At 35.2% G+C, this 17,557-nt stretch overlaps 1 protein-coding gene across 4 annotated transcripts in view; it reads right to left on the bottom strand.

Annotated features, from left to right (window-relative positions):
* The window catches only part of ADGRB3 (adhesion G protein-coupled receptor B3), a 711,230-nt gene that overhangs the window by 28,679 nt on the left and 664,994 nt on the right, over positions 1–17,557 (bottom strand). For all 4 annotated transcript variants that reach the window (XM_038554438.1, XM_038554440.1, XM_038554441.1 and 1 more), the window contains 3 exons: positions 14,000–14,095; positions 12,481–12,520; positions 7,169–7,812 (listed from right to left, as the gene is read on the bottom strand). In XM_038554438.1, the coding sequence (XP_038410366.1) occupies positions 7,169–7,812; positions 12,481–12,520; positions 14,000–14,095 (780 nt within the window). The remainder of the gene's footprint in view (positions 1–7,168; positions 7,813–12,480; positions 12,521–13,999; positions 14,096–17,557) is intronic.

The following is a 17,557-nucleotide window of genomic DNA, read 5'->3' as shown; positions in this document are numbered from 1 at the left end:
TTGTGGAAACTGTGACTGACTTATGTGTTTATTCAAATGTCCCTCTGAGTTTTCTGGGAAGTTACTGTAAGGTATAAAACTGGTTAGAAAAAGCGGTTATATGTTTAAAAAATGAGATTCTATCAATAAAAATAAGTCATAACAATTTTTCTGATTAAGTTGATAACTGAATAACTGCTACACATAAATTTAAAATAAGCCAGGGTGGTAATAAAATATTTCATGGAGATATGAATCCCTCTGTCTATACATCCCCAACTTCTCAAATAACTTGATACAAAAATAAAAATAAACCTTTTTGTCATAGTGGGTGATAAAAAGAAATCTTTTCAGTTCTTATATGTGGTTTCCTTTTCCTAATTTTCCATTTAGAATTCACCCTAACTTGTATTCTATCCTCAACACTCTATTAAAATTCTTGTCAAGGTCTCTGATGAGCTCCATCTGGTCAATTCCCAGGGTCAACTTTCTGTCCTTATCTTGCTGGACTGTCAGAGGCTTTTGAAATTTAATCATTTCCTCAAGAAAGCACATGATCTTAGCTTTTCTTTATCCCCCTCCTGTTTGCTGTAGCTCATTCTGAAGTGTCCTTTGGTGGCTCTTCCTTATCTTACTGTCTTCTAAGTGTTGAGTTCCTGAATTATCTTTTTTTCCTCTTGTCTCCTGGATGATAGCATTCATTCCATGGTGGTAAATATCATCTTTTAAGTTCCAAACACTCTTTTCTTCTTCATTACAGTCTTCCCCATTACAGAAAATGTCATATATCTAGTTGGTCAAGTCAGACTTAGACATTTCGTTCCCCCCATCTCTCACCCTGTATATCAAATCCACCAGCAATTGGTATCTGTTCACCTCTGAAATCTCTCTTGATCCACCTATTCTTGTCCATCTTCACTTTCACCTCTACAATCAAAGACAGTCTCCTATTCTGTCTGGATAACTTTGGTAGCTCCCTAACTGTCCTCCAACTTTCTGCTCTATCCCCTCTCCTAGTACCACTGGATTCTGATCCTTTCCCCCAAACCATCAAAGGGATGGATGTATAGATGGATGGATGGATGGGTGGAGAAATGATCCTGACAATCTTTCACTTAATAGTCCTTGTTTACTTCAGTTGTTTTACAAGGCTCTCCAAAATCTGGTTTCTTCTTCCTATGGCTGACAATCTCTTAAGAGGCTCACCAATTGTTACACAGGACTTCTAATCCTGTGAAAATATTCCAAACTCTTTTCTATCTCTGTATTGTAGTTTCTTTTGCCTAAGACATCCCCTCATCCTCCAGATAGGTCCTCATAAGCCGTGTTCCTTCTTAACTTTTCCCCATACAGCACTTCAATATTTTTGCTGATTGTTACTAGAAATGTTACCAGTGATTTACCACCTTATCAAGTCTCTCCCTCACATTCCATGGTCCTTATCCAGTCTAATACACTCTTAGATTACTCATTTGTTACCAATTAATTCTATATGTTTTCCATAGGGTTTATTCACCACAGGGATAGGATCCACATCTGTCTTGATCACTTTTTGTATCTTCAGCATCTACCAAAGGGCCTGGCACAATAATTCACAAAATTATTGATGAATAATTGAAGAAGCTAAACAAGTCCAAAATAATGACTTATTTCTTGTTTTTGTTTTTTGTTGTTTTTCTCATTCTTTGGGAGAATATGGATAAGTAGGCAAACTAAATACACAAATAAAACCATTATGAATGAATTGACAGCCAAAAGGATCAAGACAATTGAGGGGAATGCAAGCTTATCACTAATGGAAGTTAAAAAAAAAAAAAAACAGGGAAATTTAAGAGTAAGGAAATGCACAAGAGCATGAGGCTATACAGAGGAATGCTTAGCAACTTTATGCATTGAGGCATCTCTCCATATCTAAATCCTCTAGAATGATGAATAGTTTCTCAAAGGGAATAATTCATTGTTTGTGTCACTTCAAATTAAACTGGACCAAACACTAGAAAATTTGCTGCAAGGAATAAATTGCAGTGACTAATAAATGGCAGTATGATATGACTGCCATTAAAAGTTTTATTACATAGTGAACAATGAACACACTCAATGAGAAAGCTTTGATACTAAATCCATTCAAAATATCTGTGAAAATAAAACCTGAGGATAATTAATTTTGAAAAATGACTTATTGAAGCTAATTTTGTTTGCATGCTTGCATAAAAGACAAAATTCTCAAATCTAGGAGCAAAAACAAAACACCAAAGAAGAGCAAGCCCTCCTTTCACCACAGCTATGTGAGAAAAAAATGTAAAAAAAGAAAAAGTGACTTCTGCACAATGATCAGATCTATAATGGTTCCTGTTAGAGTCTCCAAGCTCCCAAGTGAGGCTATAATATTTTGTCTAAAGCCCTAAATACTGATTTAGCAGTACAGCATTCAAGCTTCTTTACAGAAATTCAAGATATAATGGTAATGAAATAATAACAACACAATCTTACACCTAAAGTGCTTCTTATAATTCTCAAAGGGTTTTCACATACATTATCTAATTTGATCCTCACCAGAGCTTTATGGGAGGTAACTGTGATGTGACATTATAGCTAACATGTTTTACCTTTAAAAACCATTATGGTGAGAGTTCTATAATTCATGTATAGAAAACTGGAGTGTAAAAATAGAGCCTAGAATGGTGTCCCTTTCTATCCATTTACAAATTGAGGGAGACTTATCTGACAATGTTTTCAGATATATAGTTAAATTTATACTGAGAGGGTCAGAAAAGCTAGAGTAGCAAAACTTTCTGCTCTTGATAAAACCATTTTGTAATCTACTATCTAACTCTGACTAGTCATTAAGGGTTTCTGCATAAAGAAGTAAAATTAAGACACAATTTTTCAGGAGAATAAGAGGAACCACTTAACGTATTTACCTCTAAGCAAATTGTTTCATAAGAATTCTAGTGATAGTGAAGCTGAGAAGCCACATACAGGATTGCCAAGGTAACCTAGAGATTAGCAGAAGTAACTATCCCCCCAGGCTGGACAAAGGAACATGGCATTGTGACTTAAGCCCAGAGGCACCTGGGCAAAGCTGGAAGCATTAAGGAACTGTCACTAAAGAAACACAAAATGGTATCCAAAGCAGAATGTGCAGGGGAGAAATATCCAGGAATATTCTGGGATATCCCAGAAATACAGGAACCTGCATCAATCTTGAGTGACACAGGGGGAAAAGGTGCAGAATGGGCCATGTGCCAAACAGGTCCAGGACATGCATACAAACTGGGAAGATTTTTGAGTGAGGAAATGTTTATTATTTAAATATAACAGCTACAGGCTTTGGAATAAATGCCACTGTTCCAAAGGTTCAAAGCAAATACTGACCCATTTTCTTATAATATCTAGAATTTTTCAAAGAATAAATAGAACCACAATCCAAAATTGAAACTGTTTCATAGTCCTCAAAACGACCTGAGAACTATGATACCTCTATTTTCCCTACCTGCTCCATAGCACCTCGTGGTTACTTGCTTTATATACACACCAAATATCAACACATTTTTTTTCATTAATTGAAGGTGCATGACTTAAGTGCTGACAGTTTTATTCTTCAGTTTTAAAATATTTTTAAAATATTTATTTATTTATTTTGGAGGGGGCAAAGGAGAAAAAAATCTTAAAAAATCTCAAGCCGACTCCATGCTGAGCAAGGAGCCCGATGTGGGGCTAGATCCCATGACCTGCAAGATTATGACCTGAGCCAAAATCAAGAGTCAGACACTTAACTGACTAAGCCACCCAGTCACTCCTGACAGTTCTATTCTTCTTAACCTTAAATCACTTAGAGGATATTGAGGGCTGGAGCCATTGTGAGGATTTCTACCATATTAAAATCGCAATTATCCTATTGTGGAAACTGAATCTTTCAGAAACTAAAATTTTCAGAATTGCTCATCAAGCCCATTCTGAGAATGGATACAGTTTGGAAGATGGAAGATAACACATTATAAGAAAAAGAAGAAGAAGAAAAAAAGAAGATAATATTAGGCAGGGAGAAAATCTGGATAAGCTGTTGTGCCAAGAAACTTTGTGCATTCATCAAACTTTTTTATACTCAATAACTGGAGGTTAGCTAAACAAACTCCCCTGGAGCCTAGAACCTTTTCTTCTGGCACTGCTTTCAGGATTGGGGAGCCTCCCTCCTTCTTCGTTGCCTCCCACTTATATGAATAAGTACTACACGCTTACCCACTCTTTGGCTTTCGTTTTCTCTCCCTCAAACTTTGGTTTTTCTTGCCTTCTCTCTTCCTTATGCCTACCACATTCTGTGCTACAAACTGGTAGCTTTTATCTTCTTTTCCTTCTCTCCCCAACTCCACCTCCCACCATGGCAATTTGTGAATACCCACTTCTCTGGAAGAAACTTCCTGAATTAACATGAACATCGCTTTTATTCTATTCTTGAAAGGATCCAGATGCACCTGGGCATCCTTTGCTGCTGCAGCTTCCCGGGCTGGATGTTCCTGTGGTTTTGAACTTTCATCTTGCTCAGAGTGGAAGATGACTCAAATTATTCTATGGCTTGGGCCTCATGTCAAATACATATTCACCCACTTGTGTCTCTTCACATCGTCTTCTAAGACTCCAGGCACCTCCTGGCCACTGTTGATCCTCTCTTTATGTAGATACTCACTCCAGTCATCTTTTGGCTTTTTCTCTGATGTCAGGATGTCATCTTCCCCACTGGCTGGCCCTGCAGATACAGTCTAGCAGAGTTGATAACTCCATTTGACAATGCGTCCCCCTGCTCATAAGGAAAGCTGCACCATCAACTTCATCTTCATGGGTCACAGTTCTATCTCCAAAATCTGCTAGTTGTGATACCTATGTTTTATCCATTTTGTGTCTTTATTCACCATAAGACCATGTGTCTGTCAAGGGTTAAAACTAACTTTAAAGTTGCTCTCCTGCTAATGTCCAGACACATTACTGTCTCTTTTAGACAGCATAAAATTGATCAGGACAGAAAGATTCTTTTCCTGGATGTACTATGCAGTTGCTCTGTAACCTTGAATAAATTACTTTACTTCAAGGATTATAACAACTTATCCATTGCACAGAGGTGTTGTGAAGATTAATTAATTCATGTTTTTAAGGTGATTTGAGGATCTGCTAATGAAAAATGCTATATAAATGCTAATTTTTATTATTAATTCCCACATCTACATATTTTCTTTCAGCTGTCTCCTAAAATGGTCACCATAAGCAATTACTATTGAACTCTTTTAAAGAATGAAAATGAGGAACCGAATTTTCATTCTGAATCCTGAATTTTCTTCCTTTTCAAGATGTAAGCCTTGTGATCTCTAAGTTATTTAAATGCAGATCTTTTGGCTGAATCACAGTTATATATGATGCTTATACTTAATAATAAGGATATAGAGATTTGGAAAATTGCAAACTGAACAGAGGAACACTTGGAAATTTAGTCTATTGTTCAAGTACACACAACCTATACAATATCAAACCCAGAAAGGATTTTAGGCTTTTAGATGTAAAGCATTTTTATATTAAGTAAGATATTTTAATGCAATTTTATTCTAACCCCTTTAGCACATTTTAAAGAGTCATTCTATAGAGAAGACTCATATGGTCATTATGATTTTCAAGTAGTACATCAGAATTATGATTACTTATGATGTTATATTATTATACTCACAACTCAGTGAAAATCCTTTTGAAACGTTTGTGATTTTGCATAAATATGTAGTTTGTACTTATGTGGCCATACTGTAATAGACCTCCTAGTCTCTGGGATACACAACTTAGAAAAAGAGAAATAGTAGCTATTCTGCTAATTCAGAAGGACAGGACACTTTTGTCTAGTGGTAGTGAGAGTTCCTGCCACTCTAGAATTAACTTGGCCTCACTGTCTCATGCTTTTGGTTCTCAGAGATGATTCATCTCAGAAACCCTATTCTGTTTAAGATTGATCTAGAATCTAGGGATTTATTCTAGATCCCATCTACTTTCCCATTTTTCCCATCTAGAAGTTTCTTGATCCAGTTGGGAAAAAAGTCACAATCACACTACTCACCAAATTGCTCTAGCCTTACCAGATCTCTCTTCATGTTGACCTAGTAGAAGGAAAGGGTTTGTGGGGAGAAAGGAGGGACAACTGCCTCTGGGCACTTTTGAACACTAGAACATATAATGATCAGCATATTTCTGATGGAAAGGTTAAGCAACCAGTTATAGTGTCTTTCTCACATAGTGTCTTATGAAATGATCTATCATATGAAAACAATTCATAATACACACAAAAGAGTGCACGTATTGCATTGTATACTAAAGACACATTGTAATATATCAGCAGTAGGTTTACAGCAAAATTTCAAGGTACAAGATATAAAAGTCACATACAAAACAGTAACATGATATGTGGAAATAAAAAATAAGACACATTCCTTAGATCTTACTTGATTGATTGTAATTTAATATGAATGATATTGACAACTGTTGACTACTGTGTACTTTATGAGTAGAAAAGAGACTGAGGGAACTTTGCTTTTAAAGAAAAGTCATGTGGTCGGACCTCAGAGTCCTGACTCTTAATCGATGTTCATTTCTCCTAAGAGTTCACAATTTAAGATAAAAAATTTTAGTGGTCGTCATTATGCAAGGGCTGAGAGCAAAACATTTACTCTGAAAGATATTGATCTAACATAAAAATAGAGTTTATAATCAGAGTAATGGAAGACTCCACAGAAACATTCCAATTTTTTTTTTTTTTAATGGATGCCTTCACACAGAAGATCCAGCTTTGGGCTTAAGCTTGTAATACCATCCAGGAGCTATTTTAGCCACCAAAATATTATCTCTGGTACCTGAGAAACATCAGGAGAACCTTCTATTTTTCATCTTTATGAGTGCTCTACTTGGTTCCCATTTGAAAGAATTATGACTGATATCCTTTTAAATATAGAGGGCTCCTTTTTCAAAACATGATCTTGAAAAAGAGCATTCTGATGTACCACTGGAAAAAAAAAGTATGTCTTGAATCTTAATTCCAACATGCCAAAAATTTTTGGATGATACATAACTGCAAGAGTCACTCCTCTTCCTCAGTATCATATGAGTCAATTTCTTAAATATCAAATATTTCAAATATCAAGAAAAGGTTTATTCTATTGCTTACCTCTAATGAACTCATTGATATCGTTGACCCAGTTTCACTTCTTGATAGTCCTGCATTATCATCCAACTCAGAGGCCATGAAATTCTTCACAGCTGTGCGAGGCTCAAAGGGCAAATTCTGCATATGTTCCTGGGGTGCAAGGTGTTGATCTAAGTTCATATTGAACTGGTCCATGACAGGTGGATTCATGTTGAATTCCGGATTCACTTTGTAGTGCAATAGCCTTTCATGTGGCAAGGTTTCCATACCAATATTCATTTTGCTTTCCTCTTTCATTGATGGCTGGGTATTTACAGAACTTCTGGGCATCACGATATAGTCACTTTCCATCATTCTTTCTTGAGGATGGACTATGTCCATATCAGCTCCTCTCAAATTGTCATCTGTACATAAGTACACAGTTCTTCGCAATTCACTGTTTTCTTTTTTCAAACACTGATTGCCCAGCTCATTCATACTCATGGGCATATGCATACCCGTGGGTTGCTGGATAATGACTTTGGAAATGACGTTTCCAGGCAGTGTGGAATAGCTAAGCCCTTCAGGATTTGTTCCCTTTTCTTCTTCATCATCATTTAGAGAAATCCTAGAGAGTGTTCCTGTTATTGTTGCTGCTCGGCAAGGACCAATATCCTTATGAAGAACTGTAAATTAGGATATACAAATTCATAAAAGAAAGTTAATGTGTTTTTATTTTTTCACTACTGCATTTTGCCATCTTTCTATGAAAAAATTTCCTGAAAAAAATAAAAAATAATATTTAAAACATTATATATCTATTGTTTGTATATGGCTCAGATTACTCAATCACTCTTTATTGATTCTGACATGCCTTCATAAATCTCAGGTAGTTCATAGCTAAAACATATCTGAAAGTTGACTAATGGACTTCCAAAAATCTCAATACTATATGCATTGAGAAGTTTCTCCATCAAGCTATTGCAAAGAGTTTAATGAAATCATGGACATATTTCACATGAATTTGACTTTCTCTTAAAGGCTTTTCCCCTAAAGAATTCTACAAGTTCTATTCATTAAAATACTTCTTGAAAGAGGTAATCAATGAGAATTTCATCATACTGCATTAGAAATTCCTCCAAAATTATGCATGTTGAAAATTAATGAGCATTTATCTGTGAAGCCCATATGGTCAAGGTAGATACAGGGTTCAAAAGTATTTACCATCTTCAGTTCCATGTGGGGAAAAAAAAAAGAATTTCTTTACAAGATCAATCCATGTGCTCGAATGCCCTCGAGGGGGTATTAAAATTGCCACTGATTTTAAGCAGGAAAAAACTGTATGAGCTTCTGAAAACTCTATCCAATTTAAAGCTTGAAAAATAATGACTTAGAAAAATTCAAAATGCATGATAACTGGCAGTAAGGGGGGGGGGGTGGAAATGAAAACATAAACCAAACCAAAATAAACTAACAAAAGAATTCAGAATTTTTAATTAAAATGTACTTTAGCATTTTTCTTCTGTCTCTATATGAGAAGAAAGTCATATTTAATAGATAATAATAGAATGACTTGAGGAATGCTTAGCTGTAAACAAATATCAGTTTTGAGGTAGGGAAGAATGAAATTCTGAAGAAGTATTCTTGGTAGTTTTGGTACTGAAAGCAAACAGAAAAGCACTGTGTGCAAGGTGGCTCAACATGTGCACTTAACTCTCTGCTCTACCTACAAAGCAGAGCAATTGTTGCCGAAAATTTCTTTAGGCAGATGACTATAAAATATTTAGTTTGAAAAAAAAATATTTAGTTTGTTGTTTCCTAATGAAAAGTTTCAGATACATTGAATTTTACCCATTTTTATTCAATTTTCCAATAGCATCATGATTATTCATTAAAGCAGAGATTAAAAAACAGATTATATCTTTCCCAACTACAAAGAAGGCTTCAAAATGATTTCAAACATGCATCATTCAAAAAAATGCATCATTCATGGAGTATCTTTTATCTTTAGAGATACTGTATTTCATTACTGTATTAGGTCTCTTTATTTCAGACACTAAAAATCCTGTTAAATCTGTATCTACATATTTTTTTATTAATCCATAATTTGGTTGTAAGTTTTTGTATTTATAATTTTAAAAAGCAGAATAATTCAATTAAAAAATGTACTTTAGCATTTCCCAACCTCAGATCAGTAATGAATTGCGATTGCCAGAAAAAATTTATCTAAAAACATTACAGGGCAAAGCATGTTAAATTAACAGACTTAATGACATTATAAATAAAATACTTTAAAAAAACCTCCAAATTCAGGGAAGAATATTTTAAATCTTTAACTGCATGCAAAAACTAATCCAAAATTTAAAGCAGTACAATTTAAAGGCCCGTTATGGAAACCAGTCACATTACTTTAAGGACATACATAATTTTATGCTTTTATAAATATATTAGAAACTATAAAGGCAAGTTTGGTACTAAATATTGATTTTATTGTCTGTATTTGTACAAGATATGTTTATTTTGCATCATTAATATGATTTGCAGTTAGAGTTACCATATTTTTATCACATGACACAGCTATCTTTACTGAAAAATTGTGTATCTTAAGTATTTGGGGAAATATAATTCTTCTTATGAAGTAGTGTATACTCCATATGAGAGATATGTCTGCCTCTTGGACTTGCTTAAAATGGATATCCAAATTTTGAATGGAAACATAAACAAATTCATATTACTTACACATACAAACATGATGTTGAAGTGATGAGACTTTTATGAGAAATTAAGTTGTAAAACGCAAAATGCAAACACAACACAGCAAGACAAAAAGCGCCTATATATTTTGCATAATCAGTATATATTCCACCCTTTGGGAAAGTGAATTTCAACAAAACTTGGAGTCAACAAAACTCAGAGTCCATGAATTGAAACTTTAAAATTGAACTGAACAGGAGGCCTCTAGAAAAACTCAGAGGCAAGCTCCTGATGAACTCAGTTAAAAAGGGCACAGACAAAAAAAATGAAAACACCACAAAAATATTTTCCAATAAGATAATGGTCCTGGGCTGTATTAGGAATACTAAATCCCAGAATGAAATGAAGTCTGGGGAGATGGAGTATATTTAACAAAAGAGCAGGCTTGGGGAGGATGGTCTAATACAATGGTTCTCCAGCATCACATGCATCAGACTACCTGGATGGCTTGTGAGAACACTGATAACTGTACCCCACCCCACAGTAGGTCTGGGGGAGGGCCTGAAAATCTGCACTTCTAACAAGTTCCCAGGTAATGCTAACATTGTAGGTCTGGACAGAACCATTTTTTTCCTCTTTTGGTTCTCTATCAAGAAGAACTGTATAAAGAGTACACCAAAAAAGGCTGAAAGGAAATTAATTAAATGTAGGAAAATAGGAATTAAATGAATACCTAATCATTTTAAAGAAAGTCAGGCTTCTGGACCCCAGACAAGTCACATCCATCTTGGAATACAGATGTAGAACCTGGCACCATGGCTAGTGATCTTTGAGAAATTATGGAGAGCAGATAGGAAAATGTTTCATCAGTTTTCCAAAAACAGAAATGGTAGACTTTGGAAACCAAACACTCACAAGATTGTTTCTTAGCAAAAAAAAAAAAAAAAAAAGATTGTTTCTTAGCAATATTTTTCTAGATATTAAACATGAAAGAGTGATTCCTCATACCCTACCCCCAGGCCTACTATGGGTTGCCAAGTTATGACAGTTTTTCTACTGCTCTGCTATGACCATACTCTTCATAGAGTATTTTCACTGAATTCAGAAATGAGAATATGAACTTAGTCTCTCATAGTCTTGTGATTATGACAACTCTGTAATCTCAGAGCCTGCAAAGATGTTTTATAGTTATGAGCTGAATCTGAAAAGTATACTTAAAGGGAATCAGTGTGGGGTGGGTGGGAGGTGCCCTATAACCAAAGCAGGGTTCTATACTCACCGCCTTCCCATCCAACTCCTTCCTTTATTGACAGTTTGAATAAATATTTAGAAGGTATTCTTATCAAACTTTCAATACCCAAAAAATTTCAAATGGACAGAATGCTAACCTGAGACTAGCAAAATAGCAAATAGAGATAAATGCAAGGCTAGATTTTTCTTCAAGGAAAAAATTCCAGAACCTTTAGACAATCCTCTACCAGTAAAATTCTGACAACTACTAAAAAAAGTCTTAGGGATTTCAGATGACAACAAATTGCAAGTAGTAATGTACCAGGTGCTATGAAATGAGATGCAAATGTCGATAACATTAATATAAATAAAGAGCCAACTGTGAGAATTGCTGACATTTGGGCACAATCTAAAAATTATTGACAAATTGGAGGCTACGTGGGCGCCATGGCTGCTCAGGAGGGTGCTATGAGGAATAAATGAGGAACCACAGTTTGTTTGGTCTGGAAAATAAGGGCTTGGATTAGACTGAATAGCATTTGCCTCCAAACATCTGGATACTTAGATGAAATAGACAGCCACTCTTATTCTAGAAGGCAGCACTAAAGTCAATGAATACAAGGTAAAAATAAGGTATATTATATATTCCAACAGAAAGAAACATTTGCAACAGCTGGAATTATCCAAAAATGAAGAGATTCCTTTCAAACTCTTGAGTCATCTACCCCTGGTGAGAATTTAGTCCCAGACTGAGGACAGACATTGTTCCCAGGACCCCAGCCCTCTAAGGCAGAGAGTGCTGTATGGTTTCTTCTTGGGCCCCACTAAGAATGTAGCAATGGCAGCAGCTATGATACACACAAACACACAGGATGTATTTCAACCTTGCAACAACCCATATTCCACAAATGATGAAAGTGAGGCAAAAAGAGGCCAAACTGACTGGCCTTACACCTGACAACCAGTAAGCAGTGGAACAGAAGTCTTATGTTTCCAAGTCCTCACTTTTCTGTTGCCACTGTGTTTTCTATTAACCATTCTTAGTTCTCTGTCAATCCTCATTTTTCCTTCATCCCCTACTCTCTCCCCTCCACCACAATTTGCTATTACAATGCTTGCCTTTGAAAGGTTCTATTTATTAATCTACATGAATACGTGATGTGTAAACTGCAGCACTGTCTTTAAAATCAAAATCATAAAATGATTTAACATCCCTAATGATATTTTTATTTATTTATGATAGTCACACACAGAGAGAGAGAGAGGCAGAGACACAGGCAGAGGGAGAAGCAGGCTCCATGCACCGGGAGCCCGACATGGGACTCGATCCCGGGTCTCCAGGATCGCGCCATGGGCCAAAGGCAGGCGCCAAACCGCTGCGCCACCCAGGGATCCCCCTAATGATATTTTTGAAATCCAAATATTCTTACCTGATCGACAGGCAATGTCTACATCCTTTTCAAAGTCTGTCTGTAACAACAAATAATAAGGTATAGGATCACCATTTAATGAAGACCTCAAGTGACTTTTACGCACTAGATTAACTGAAGTTTATAGATATCTGACTAGGCAGTACCAGATTATTGTTTTGTGTAAAAAAAGTTTCTCAGGGAATAACTGAATTGTTTTCATGCATATTTCCTAGAGACCAAATGTTGAATTAAAACAATGGAAAAATGGTATAAAATTTTAATAAAGCAATACATTACCCATTGTCATCTTCAGTCAGGAGACTGACACCATATATAAAAGGATAGAGTTTCAAGGCAATTCTTTAAACCACAATAAAAAAAAAACTATGTGCATGATTATGAACATATTTAAATAAATGTCTTTGCTATTTGTATTTATAAGATATTCACTTTGAATATATTGTTTATAATGTAGTATCTTATAATACAGCTTTGTCAAACCCTTAATAGTCAAACTAGGCTCTTCTAATGATCCATTTTCATTCAAATTGACAAAAGACTTTTAGAATTAGGAATTAAAATTGAAGATAAAACAATACTAATCTGGTCTACAACCTGCTATCATCCCCATATTTCCCACAAACTTTTAAACAAATCAGTTAATTTTTTTAAGTGGCAACATTAAATTAGTCCATCTTAATCGAGTTCTTTCAGTCATATACTGGAAGATATTATTTAGAAATTCTAAAATTTATTTTATATTTTAAGTTAGAAATTTCAGTATTTATTTATTTCAATACAGAGTTGATAATTCCTTCTCAAGCCTGTTATTAGTATATCATTTCAACTATTTTATGTTGCCTAATCCAAAACCATTCATAGTAAATTGAGCATATTGTAAAAAATTTCCATTTAAGCCCTGCTTTTAACAAATCATAGTTTGAATTTTAGCTCATTTCTCAAAGACACCAAAGTGTTTATGCCTAAAGTATCCCTGAATCTCAACAATTGAGCTTGTATACAATGACTGACCTTTGATTGGAATTGTGGCTATGCCCTTCTACCTTAGGGCGGTGGTTCTAATCTCGGGCTGCATATTGGAATCACCAAGACCTGGGTCCCCACCACCTCCCTAGAGATTCTGATTTCACTTGTCTGGAGTGTGGATTCTAATGCACAACCAAGGCTAAGAACCATTGCTTTATGACCAGAAGTGCAGGTCCATAGTGTTCTGCCCTGTAAACAAGCATGCTTCCTGTGGACAAATTATTATCCCTCATTCTGTGCAGAGGTGCAAATATGCTCTGGTGTTGCATACAAACCCCACACTCAACACATCAGGGGGCCAGTAGCAGATCCAGGACTCCTAAACCATCGAGACAGAATGGTTATCCAGTATCTATAAATCTGTTAATGAACTAAAGCCAAAGTCACTCAAAATGGGACTTGGATACTATTTTAGTAGTAAGAATATTTTGTTTATTCCTGTCACAAATCATGACTTAAATCACCGATCAGAAGGAAAATAAAAGCTCACCATTATTTGAGCATGCCCATTAGGAAAAGAACTTGAAGAATCAGCATTGATGGGATCCTGACAGTTTCTCAATCGGCATCTAAATGCATCCTGAACCTGTAGGAGGGGAAAAAAACCTATTAATTTTCTTCTCTCTTGGTAATGACCAGATACTGTCTATATAGGCAATCAACTTTGAAATGGTAACTCTCATTGTTTTAATTTAATACCCATTTTATTTACTTTTGTTTACTTCTTCATACATATACTGGTGACCCCAGACTTGATGTCACAGACATTTATCACTTGCCATAATCATTTTTTAAAAGATTTTATCTATTTATTCATGAGACACACACACACACACACAGAGAGAGAGAGAGAGGCAGAAACACAGGCAAAGGGAGAAGCAGGCTCCATGCAGGGAGCTCAATGTGGGACTTGATCCTGAGACCCCAGATCACGCCCTAAGCCGAAGGCAAATGCTCAACTGCTGAGCCACCCAGGTGTCCCCACTTGCCATAATCTATAGGGGAGAGTGCTGGGAACTCCTCAGTTTTCACCAGGGCTGCATCTGGCTGAAAATCAGTAATTCTTGCCAGAGGGCAGATTTATTTTCACTGCTACAAACTATGTGTGTGTGTCTTTCAAGGGGGATTTATTACTTGGTATGGCATCATCTTCATAATAACTTTAAACATTGTGGAAATGAGATTACTCAATGATCTTTTGACTGGAATGGATTTGGGATTTTCCCTTTATGTCTCATGGAAGAGATCATACTGGGGAAAATATTTCTTGTCTCCCTTCAAGTACTATGTGCCCTGGTGTAAAAACAACACACAATGAAACAAAAAAAGGTAATAAAAGTGCTTTTTCTGGTTGTCTTAGAAAAGACGAAGATCACTTTGAAAAGCCAAATTTCCTTAATAGGCAGTCACAATTGGATTCTAAGTAAAGAACACATATCACAAGGAAATTTGAAGAACATTAAATCCTTTATTAAACAAGTGAGTAAACACGAATAAATGAATAACACACAAATCAACTGATAGCTATTCTGATCATATGATGCCTTCATATTAACATGTCCTTTCTACTTCCTGTGGCTCATTAGGCTCCTAACAAGCTATTGACAGATATTATCACAAGTAGCTTCTTATCCCAGTCAATGGCAAGGTCATTTTATTCGTATTTTGTTGTTTTGAACTTCACAGGACTGATACCCTCCTTCTAGTTTATTATAATCTGTTTTATTGGATTAAAAAACAAAGTAGAGACGATGTTGCATATCCCCGGTTTTACTGAAGTGCCATCATGCGAACAACCACAGTAAACACCTTAATGAACTATCTTTACTTTTGAAAAGCACCAACATAAAATATCCTGTCACAGTTCTGCTGTAAAATGTGCATAGTGTACATATTGGCCAGAAGAAAACTGAGCTTATTGTTTTCAGCTCCTCTCACCCATGTCATAAGTCATTATTGAAAGATTTGGAAAGTGACACAGGATTTAGTCACCACCCCAGAGTTCTGGCCAACTTGTACAATAAGGAGAACTTTGTCAACTTCTTTTTCTCCAGGATTCATGTTCTAATCCTGATGATATAGCCACTAGAGCTGTGAATTTAGGGAGTGGAGGATGAACTCTTATCTCTTTTCTATCCTCTGATTCTAAATATTTCTAAATCTGAGATTTACTGGGAAAAAAAAGAATGAGGAGTTGCCTGATCTAAATGAGCAAGATAATTTCTTCTTTTTCCCTTCAAACACATCAATACAAGCATAGACTCAGTGAAATTGAGTCTTATCATCTTTTTTTAAAGAACTGAATAAATATTTATAACTAAATCATCTAGCTTATCTCTCCTTGAAGGAGACAGAACATGGAAAAGTTAGATTCTTTAGATAAAAATGCTTCCAGGCTCCTCCTTTTTTCAGTTAAGAATAGCTATAAGCCATAGAGTGACATAGTAATAATCAAAAATTGGTAATGAGTCTAGTGTCTGCCAGATGATTACTGTTTGCTATACAGAAATCTGCTCTGGGGAAAAACACTAAGAAAAGTTATCTGTTTGCAGAAAAATGAAAAAATCAAAAGAACTAACGTCAGAAAACAGGTATGTGCTAATTTTCTGTTTGTGCCCCAAGGCAACTGTTAAAGCAGCACAATTTATAAAGGCAGATAAATAGTATGTTAGAAATATTGCCTTCTAGGATCCTGCCTGTCACATGAAGACTTTTTTTTTCAAATCTATTTCTAAATACTAGCATATATAACATATGAAAGTGGCACTTGGTAATACTAAACATTGACTTAACTGGTCCACGCTAACCACTATTTTCAGACCTTCAGAGTGTAGCTGTCAAGGATATTTTTGTCTGACAATGAAATATGGAAAAGCAACTTCTGTTAAATTTCTCTTCAAAATTCACTATCTGATTGCTTGAAGGAGATATAAAAGAAATCTAACTCTTTTTCATAACATGCACATACAAAATCAGTACTTTAAACTACCAAATTCCCAAATATGACAATGGATTAAGGGCATTTCTACCCTAGAGAATGATGTCAGCTTTATGAATCAGTCAATGCAATTCGGAAGAAACATAAAACAGAAAAGCATAAAAATTCTTCAGTAAATTCAAAGTCATTTTAATGGTCATATAAATGCCATAATATAAGTGCTAGATTCTCTGACACATTTAGTGCTACTATTACTTCTAATTCAGAAAGCTTTGCAGGAGAAATTCCACTTGATTCCAAATACTCTGTTTGATTTTTACAAAATCTTAAAAATGTATTCAGGCAATCTACATGAATTAGTTTAACTATTTGTCCAACACTTTCAGGGAGGAATGATGAGGCTAGATTTCATAATGAGTATTTCTCAGCACAGAAAAAAAGGATTTCAGGAGATACAGTACCTGGAAAATATATCTGCAGCTATTTGGCAACATTTTGATAATTAACTGGATTTTCTATCAAGTAAACAAAAAGACTTTTATCTTTGGTGAATCGGTGAATTGTGTTAATGGAGAACAACTGGAATTTTTTAAAAAGCAAGTCTACAAGGACCATAATTCTAGACAAGAAGAAAGCATAAAAAACAAAGAGCCTATATTTGGCTATTCCATACTGATACTAAAATCTTCTGTGCCAATTGTCATATTTACAGTGCAGGACAATAATAGTCTTGGTGTTTCTTGCCTTGTGGTTAAGATTTGAAGAAAAATAATTGTTGGAAGATTTATATATTTATCTTAAACTCCTTCACTTGACTTAACTATTTGTGGGGAACAAGACACTTGTTTTAGGTAACAATTTAATTAAATAAGTTTTTATATAACTCCAAGCTCTTGCAATATTATCATTTTAAACTTACAAAGACCAGTACACACATTTTAAAAATACACTTGTCTTGAATAATTAAATATTTGACATATTACGGCACAATTAAAATCTAGCCTCCAAAATGTCCTCTCTTTACAATACTCCATCAAGAGGTCTTTAACCTTAATTGACGCCAGACAAAAGATTTAAAATTATTGAGGGAGTAGCAAAGAATAGGTATGT

This window comes from Canis lupus, chromosome 12 (genome assembly GCF_011100685.1).
Source record: "Canis lupus familiaris isolate Mischka breed German Shepherd chromosome 12, alternate assembly UU_Cfam_GSD_1.0, whole genome shotgun sequence".
Lineage (NCBI taxonomy): Eukaryota > Metazoa > Chordata > Mammalia > Carnivora > Canidae > Canis > Canis lupus.
Note: the sequence above shows the minus strand (reverse complement) of the source record. Positions and strands in the feature narration are given on the sequence as shown.